At 39.9% G+C, this 9,191-nt stretch overlaps 1 protein-coding gene across 2 annotated transcripts in view; it reads left to right on the plus strand.

Moving 5' to 3' along the window:
* PAN3 (poly(A) specific ribonuclease subunit PAN3) overlaps window positions 1-7,912 on the plus strand; it is a 56,069-nt gene extending 48,157 nt beyond the window's left edge. For both annotated transcript variants that reach the window (XM_075851672.1, XM_075851673.1), the window contains 4 exons: window positions 1,485-1,614; window positions 2,197-2,261; window positions 4,748-4,886; window positions 5,951-7,912. In XM_075851672.1, the coding sequence (XP_075707787.1) occupies window positions 1,485-1,614; window positions 2,197-2,261; window positions 4,748-4,886; window positions 5,951-6,091 (475 nt within the window). In that variant the 3' untranslated portion in view covers window positions 6,092-7,912. The remainder of the gene's footprint in view (window positions 1-1,484; window positions 1,615-2,196; window positions 2,262-4,747; window positions 4,887-5,950) is intronic.
* The last annotated feature ends 1,279 nt before the right edge of the window (window positions 7,913-9,191 follow it).

The raw sequence follows: 9,191 nt of genomic DNA on the forward strand, positions 1-9,191 counted from the left end.
GCTGTTTGCCTGCAAAATAATGCAGTCATTACTGAATAGTTCCTTAAAGGGGTTTCTGGGGATAAATGTGACCTTGGTAGTGGTCTGACCACCGGGATCCCCACCAATCACGAGCAGGGGTCTTGTGTCCCCAGTTTGAGTAGAGCTTCAGTCCGGCATGCACACTGCCGCTCCATGCAACTCTTTGGGACTGATGTAGGTAGTGGAGTGCTGTACTCTAGCAAATCCAACAGCATTGAATGGAGCCGGAGTGCACGTGCCTGAGATAGCAGAGTACAGCGCTCCACTAACTCCGTCGGTCCCATAGAGATGAATGGTAGCGCGCATGTGAGTGGATATACTTCACTGCAACAGAAGACTGGTGGTGGTTTCAGCATTGCAGTATCGTGTTCATAGAACATCCAGATGGTGTTTTTGTATAGTGTTTTTTTTTTTCCTATGATGCACTACAAATGAGATTTTGATCTAATTTGCAACCACAAAATATTACATAAGTGTAAATGTCATCTCTGCATGGAAACATTAGAGGGGAAGTAGAACTTATGTTTTCAACTCTAAGTTCTCCATTTCAAATTGCATAGACACCCTCTGGGTTCAAAGGGTAGGAGGCAAGGTGACCGTGTACACTCGATAACATTTGTTTCTTTCAGTAGCTTAACTGGCTACGTTACTCCTTGTTTTGTTAAGCTTTGATCCCAGTTTTAAGAAATTCTTAGTGCTCACTGGTTATTTTAGTTCTGTTTTATCATACCATGATTCTATGCCTTATGTCAGTAACAGGCAGAGCTGTGTATACAGGCTGTAATATGGCAGAGTTAAGATAACGCTGCTAATATTCTACCTTTTTCTTTGTAGCAGCCCTCGAACACTGCAGGCACCCTATGTCCTGGCCCCCCAGTCCTCTGCTTAGTCGCCCATCCAGATCCTCCCAGAGTCAGGCAGATCATTGGCTGCCTGCTTTGCTGGAGGGCTGCAACTAAGATTAAAGTGGATTTTCCTGACCCCCTGCGACTTCCCCCTATCAGCAGAACAAAGTGGTCTGTGGCGCTCATTGTTTATCCAGACCGTGATGTACATGAGTGGTGTGAATGTGCCTGTTACTGCTGCTGAACGGTGGAGAACCCCCTACCAATCCTACATCGTTGGACTATCCAAAGTTCTCTAGCATTAAATAAGCAGTCAAGAGGGTCTGGCGCCACTAAATTTTTATTACTTTTTGTTTTTTTTGTTGTTTTTTTTTAATCGAAAAATATACGAACGTGTGGATTCTTAAGACTAGATATAAAAATTCCCCATAGTTTTACATGGCTTCCTTGCCTATGCAGTGTGGCAGCAACATAACATTGCTGTGCCACTAATGTTGAATAGAAGCTGAAAACTGCGGCAGGTCTTTGTAAACAACTTTTTGTATATAATTTTATTACTTTTTGTGTAGAATTCTACCTTGATTAGCATGTGCATTATTTCTCGGTGTATGCCTACAGATATTTGCTGACAGACCAAAACCGGTTGCGTAGTGTAAACGACATCATGCCAATGATTGGTGCTAGATTTTATACTCAATTGGATGCAGCACAGATGCGGAATGACGTCATAGAGGAGGACCTTGCAAAGGTGAGCCCGTCTCCCCAATGGGATTTATATTTAGTTGCTATTATTACTTTCCAAAAATCTCTGGTATCATCTGGTTACAAAACTGTCTGGTCGCCTCCACGTCGGGCTTCTGTTTGGGTTTCTGTTCATCTGTCCTGTCAGAGGAACAGACAAATGGAAAGTGTCGTTTTACGTAACTATTGATTTTAAATGGTGCTCTTCTTTTTGTTATTTCGGTTTGCTAGGTTTCGTTTTTTTGTTTTTTTCACAAACGACCGTGTGGTGTGCTGCGCTATTGTTGCCGTGAAAAAAAAACGGAATGCTAGTGGAACGGAGGCAAACAAAATACTCATTCATTAAATGGTAATGCAAACGGAAACTATACTTTTTGTCTTTCCGTTCCTCTGATGGAACAGAAAGCCAAACGGAAGCTAGCCCTGATGTGAACAGGCACGAGCACCTTTTTAACACGCGGTTTTATTTTTTAGTGACCTATTAAATGACTGTATATGTCAAATATTTGAAAAATTCATCATGTAAATTTCAGTTTGCAGAAGAAATTTGCATAACATGGAAAGGCATTTTGTCATTATTTCTCTGCAGGAAGTACAGAACGGACGATTGTTCCGACTCCTGGCCAAATTGGGAACAATAAACGAGAGACCAGAGTAAGTTGTGTGATGGGATGAGGATTCCTCTAATGCCCGGCTATTCATGCTAATGATTTCTCCATCTAATGTTTCAGGATTGACACTCTAATTGTCTTTCCAATCTATACTATACAGACAAGTGATGTAATCGAGCTCTAAGTGAACCTCCTATTTCAAAAATAATTGACTAATATATAGACTTTACTAGTAGAAGTTTAAACATCTGGGATTTTTTGTTATTTTTTTTAAATAAAGCAGTGTGATTGGTGTAACTTTGTAATTAGGTTTTATTAAAAATTACTTTTATTTTGAGATACAGCTGCTCTGTATACAGGATACAGAGCAGCTGTATCTTGCGCTGACACCTGAATCCAACAAGGGCACTGACTGGTTCAGTGAAAGTGGGTCCGCACAGGATCCACGGATTATCGTTCTCCTGTAAGTTATGAACTTTCACATGCAGGATTGAGCTGTTATCGATCACCTCTGATATGCAGGACCTGCTGACACGGAGCCAGTCAGTCCCGCTGATTGACTGCAACGTACATCATTCCTCGCTGAATTGCCTAAAACGGCAGCACTGCGATATTGGCCACAGCGGGTTTACACAGAGGCAGGACAGTTGTCCTGTCTCGTATAATTGAGGGACTAAAATGCATGGACAAGCAATGAGTAAGTAAAAAGTTTGTACGTACCGTTGTCTTGGTGAAGCGTCCCTCTTTTTACATCCAGTCCGACCTCCCTGGATGACGCGGCAGTCCATGTGACCACTGCAGCCTGTGATTGGCCTGGTATTGGCTGCAGAGGTCACATAGGATGAAACGTCATCCCGGGAGGCCGGACTGGAGGAAGAAGCAGGTAAGTTAACTTTTAATTCGCTCTAATAATTATGCGGGTCGTGCTCCCATATAAAGTCCTATAGACATGTCCTATCTTTTGGGGAGCCTTTCTACGGCACGGACACCTTCCTGTAAATATACAGGAAGATGTCCATGGGCAAGAGAAGTGAATGGGTCCGTAATTACGGACGAATTCTACGGTCGTTTGCATGGGGCCTTACAACACATAATTGGGTATTTAAATAGTGAGTTTTTACTCTATCTATACCGTAAGTCAACCTCCCGAGCATCGCCGGGTATAAAAGCTAGGCTTTTTTTTTTTTTTTTATCAAATGTAATTACAAAGTTGCAACAATGAAACTGACCGTTTTATTTAAAAAAACAAAAAAAAAAAAAACACTTTTTCAAAGGTGTACATGGCCTTAAATCTATCACCTTCTCTATGGGAGTTATGGAAACGACACTTGTGCAGCTTCCTGGTTTTCTTCCTGCCAGATCACCTATAGCGAACTGGGGACAAGGAATCCTGATTCGTGATAATCTTAGAAGGTGAAACTCCACCTCACAAGCCTTTTTTCACGTTGTTTTTTTTTTCCTGTGTGCGTTTTCAACACTAATGTTGATGTCCTATGGAAATTTTCTTGCCAATAGGGATTTTCTCAGTTGTTCCTGATGTCATTCGGCAGAATATTGTCGCCTTCTGTAAATTATACAGCCACGGGTCATTTGGTCTCTTGCAGAAACGTGACCGCTTTGTCCATGATTGGATTATGTAGGAACATCGCTGTGAAAGCTTGAGGTGTCATGTGATGTCTTGAGACTTATGTCATATGAATGACACCCACAACTGGTGTATTCTGCTGCATGAGAAGCCAAAATTCAGTAACTTCCTAGTATAGTGTCTGAATTATGCCCTTATCTGTTACTATACCAACTTTACATAGTCAGAACGCCTTTATAATAAACGGTTAATGCTGTAGGTCAGGGGCTGTCAGTCCTGGAAGGTACGTAGAGTTCACCTGCCTTTATAGACCACAGGATCTCTGGGCCTTCTAATCACACACTGTTAGGAGTGAGTGTCCTTTTAATATAAATGTTTTCTTTGTAGTGCAAGGATAGGTCATCCATATCCGATCTGTGGGGGTCAGACTCCAGGCAGCCCCACCGATCAGCTGGCTGAAGGGGTTGCAGCTTTAGTCAGCATCTTCACAGTATAGCGGCTGTGCGGACTACGGTTCTGGTCCCATTCTAATGAATTGATCCCCAATGCCAGGCATAGCCACTACAGATGTGTACAGCGCTGTCCCTGGTAAAGTGTAAGGAGACCGTGGTGGCGAACACTGAGGCCCCTTCAGGCAGCTGATGGGTGCAGTGTCAGGAGTCGGACCCACCACCGATAGGATAGGCCCATCAATTGAAGTCCTGGTGAACCCCTTTTTAATATTTAATGTACTTTTCTGACATCTGGTTATACAGAATGTTGATGGGATCCAGATTCCTTGTTTAGTTAGGAGGATTCTTGTATATGGCCAATTAAATCTGCATAACTTTCCTTTTTTTTTTTTTTTTTTATTACATTTTTTTTATTTTGTAATTTTGTTTCCGCTCCTAAATAAGAAACAAAAGGAAAATATAAAAAAATAAAAATTAATCTTTTCTTGTCAGATTTCAAAAAGACCCAGCCTGGTCAGAAACAGGGGACAGGTATTTGCTGAAACTCTTTCGGGATCATCTTTTCCATCAGGTGACCGAAGCGGGCACTCCCTGGATTGACCTCAGTCATATAGTGTCTTGTCTTAACAAGGTAATGTATGGGGCCGTTCTTTCTGCCTCCGGGCTGGAGTGCTTCTGTATTTTCATTTTAAAGGAGTTGTCCGGTTCATAAAACTAATTTTCATATATCCATTAGGGCATTTTGAGTTCGAGGGGCACTGCCTCGTTCAGAGAGCGGCTACAAAGTGCTTCTCTTTCTCTGAAGGACAAGACACATCCATGCCTTAAAGCTCATGTGCACACCAGTTCTTTTCTTCAGTGTGCTCGTTGTTTTTTGTTTTGGTGGTTTTTTCTTTGGATTAGTGTGCCTGAACCACAAAACTCATAGCCGGTCCTATTCCTGTCCGTTTTTGCAAATCTGTCTCGCCCATTCTATTCAACAGTCCATATAAAAAATAAATGCACACGGAAGCCATCAGTGTGCGGCCTGTGTTTTGCAGATTGTTTTTTTTTTTACGGCTGTCTAAAAGGACAAGGATGTGTGCCTGGGGCCTTACACTGACAACCCTTTGATTTCAATGGGCACCATGTAATACTTTCCACTGTGATGATGATGCTGGGGTATTGAATACTTGTTGCCAGGTTCCCCTGCTGGTTACAGCTGGTCACTGGGAAAACTTCCGATCAGCTTATTTTATAGAGATCCTTCTAAAAAAAATAAAAAACATTTCTAACTTCTGCCGTACTAAATTTGCCATTAAGGACACAGGTTTTATTTTTCTAGTGAACCAACTTTGGGTATATATAACCTGGCACTTTTTTTTTTATTATTTGAATGGCGCTTTGTGTGTGATTGCAGCTTTGCCCTACTCACGTCAGTGAAGCCCAGCTGCAATACCAGACACAACCCATGGGCGGGCGGGCGTAGTGCATTTTTTTTTTTTTGGAAGAAAGCAGCCATGTTTTTCTAATCCTGTACAACCCCCTTTAAATATCCTATTGCGCATCACCGCGACCTAATAGTGCAGCGGTTTGCTAGAATGACCTAATTACCGGGACTTACCGTTACGTCTGGGCAGGGAGTGGTTAATGTAAACATGTGACTTTCTGTCTGTTATCACCGTTACATTCTTGTCTTTCCTCGTTTCTCTCCAGTTGGATGCTGGAGTGCCTGAGAAGATTAGCCTCATATCCAGGGATGAGAAGAGTGTACTAGTGGTAACTTACAGTGATCTAAAACGCTGCTTTGAGAACACTTTTCAAGAACTGGTAGCGGCGGCCAATGGGCAGTTGTAGTATTTGCTGAAAGCATGCAGGACATTGCTGAGGAACTGAACCAATAGCAAATTGCACTACAGCTGAGAGTTGTCATTGTCATCTCATTTCACTATTGGGAATCAAAACCGGAGATGAGCGAAGCTGCTTGCACTTCAGTCAGGTACACTGTTACTTGAAGGGAAAACAAAATGTCGTTTCAGTTACCGTGAGCTCGCAGGCTATATCTGTGAAGAATTTCTTTTTTGTCTTTTTGCTTTTTTTTTTTTTTTTTTAGCTCTAGGGACACCATCAAGCCTATGATCACCTTCTATTTATTTATTTTTTTGCACTTGTATGCACTACTTTTTACTTTGAAGAGTTTTTGACATTTAAGGGAATTGTATTTTTTGCAAAAAAAAAAAGTTCTACGTTCAGGGCAACAGTGTCGTCTTCACATATAACACAACTTGTGAATAGCTAGTGTCCTGGTAGTGAATCAGTTGTCCCATAGAACCTGCATATTTTTTTTTTTGTTTCAACCCTTCAAAGAATTGTGCTGTATGCAAGCTTTTTGTCGTACCGGTTTGTGAAGGTGGATAGGAACATTTTTAAAGAATCGTCCACGTACCAATCAGGAGGTGTTTGTCTCTGTCACAGGGCACCATTTCAACACTTTAACAACAGTTTATTTTTGTAACCTGAAAAAAACACAACCAGCCGCCGCCGCCTGTTGTAGAGACAATTTTCTGCTTATGCAAAACCGTTTCCTATATTTTTATTTTTCCTGTAAATGGCCACGGTTTTCAGGAATACTTTCCAAACCTTTCATTAGTCATCCTGTCGAAAAACCGCATCTTCACTGGGTAAGTTACACTGGATATGGAGACACTGTTAATAACTGAATGAATAACCAGGGCCAGGATCTTCTTTGGAGCTTATTGAGAAACTTTAGTTGAAAGTATTTTTGTTTTAAATGCCTTTTTTTTTTTTTTTTTTTTTTCTTCGCCTTGTTTTCTTTCCTAAAAACTCTGGCACCAATTATTCAGTTAATTACTAGTGTAAAGAAAAAAAATAAACTTAAACCTAAAGACTGCCAAATATATAGGACAATAAACTTGTTCCACCTTCTGGCACTGAATATGGATATATTTAAATGACCCGATATGCCATGCCATGAAATACAACGTGGAGGACAAGTTGTTCCAAAACAATCTGAGACTTTTGTGAAGCTTCGGCATCAATGGTGACTTCAGTTGTAATGATTCTCATTATGTGTATTATTTAGGGAAGTATTTATTGCTTCTCAGCTGTCCATTATTTTTTTTTTTATTTTTTTTTTTTAAGCTTCAAAAACCTCTTGCAGGATCTTGCATTTGTCAATTGTTTTCAGTAAACCTACAAATCTATATTTCGTACACGCACACATGCTCCGATCCATGCACACACTTACTCTTAGGCCAAATTCATATGAACGGGGGGAAACTTTGACGTGAAAAATTACCGTGCGGGTTCAGTTTTCACAGATCCTCATAGACTTGAGTCTGCGGAGCGATCCGTGTAAACGGAACAAAATAGGACCTGTTCTATTTTTCAACGGACACTTCACACGGTCCGTTGAAACAGCAGCCCTGTGAACGGCCCCATTGAAATACATGTGTACTTGTGACTGCTGTTTTAACGGCCGTCCTATAGGTTAGTCTGAATCTGCCTAATTCATGTATGCGCACACTAGTTTTACTCACTCAATCTTGTAAAAAAAAAAAACATACATACATAGATACATGAGATACATACATACATACATACATACATACATACATACACACACACACATTTTTTTTTTTTTTTTTTTTTTTTTTTTTAAACTAAATTGCCACCCTAAAAACTGAAACAACTTGTCACTGTTCTGTTTTTGTAAGCTTAAGTAATCTGTTGCCATTGTTAAGGGGAATTTAATAACTGTCTTATCATATGTATATGAGAGAGCAGCTTTTTTTTTTCTAATGTTTTTGACAAATCCTATTGCAATTTTTTTGTACAAAACAAAAGTACTTGTATTCTAGAAAGATATGCTTAATTTATAAGCGGACTTAAATATATATATATATTTTTTTTTTATCGCCAGGAGTGTACAAACCGTGTCCTGCCCCTCCCTCCCCAAAGTAATTTTCCTATCAAGACTGGAAGGTGTGGACATTTAGAATCATAGGTACTTCTAGCGTTGCATAGGGGGAGAGGATCATGTATATGCAGCTAGATACTCATTCTGGGGACCAATGTGTGGGAGGGTTTTTTTATTTCTAGGGAGATCAGGGCTGTCAACTTTAATAGACCAGCAAACCACTTGCAATATTGGGAGGGAGGGCGAGCACAACCTGTTTAAGTCCTATTGTGCGGTGTTCTTTTTTTTTTTTTTTTTTTTTTCTTTTTTCTTTTTGTTTTCCTTCCAATCGGCCATTTAATCTCAGGATTTGGTTAAAAAAAAAAAAGCGAAAAAGATGAAAAAATGGTAGTCCAGTAATACGTACCCTTATATTTAAGTTGCAAAGGCGTTTTCAAGCGCTATTCTATGGTCTTGTACAGGTATTCTATGGACTGAAGTTTTGTATATTTTATTTGTTTTTTCTTAATTAAAATCCAAAACTAAATAAAAATCCGTGGCATGCATCACCCACACACACTTTACAATGGGATACAAGATCATCATTCTCTTTCTGCGGAAATAAAAGCACAGAGAAAACTAATCACGTAAGTTTTCTTCTACAGGTTTTTTATTTAGTTTTTTTTGTACACACGTAACATCTTTGTTCTGACTTTGTAAATCTGACTTAATGGTACATATTTTATTTTTCCTGAAGTAAATCCTGTGTCAAAGACTTCTCATAAAACCTGTATGTTATGTTCCAGTGTCATGATCAGATTCCCCCCCCCCAAATTATTCACAACTTCTTCTGTTTTTGTTTTCTCCCCATTTTGGTTTTCACATGTACAGCAGTATTTTTTAATAAAGGATACAAGAAATAAAATGTTTTTGGTCTCTTTTGAAAATATTTGTAGGTTTCACCACCCCATTGTATTTGTCTAGATCTAGCTATTTGGCAACTGCGCTAAAATGAAACCTAGGTGGTGTGAACATTGT

This window comes from Rhinoderma darwinii, chromosome 2 (assembly GCF_050947455.1).
Source record: "Rhinoderma darwinii isolate aRhiDar2 chromosome 2, aRhiDar2.hap1, whole genome shotgun sequence".
Lineage (NCBI taxonomy): Eukaryota > Metazoa > Chordata > Amphibia > Anura > Rhinodermatidae > Rhinoderma > Rhinoderma darwinii.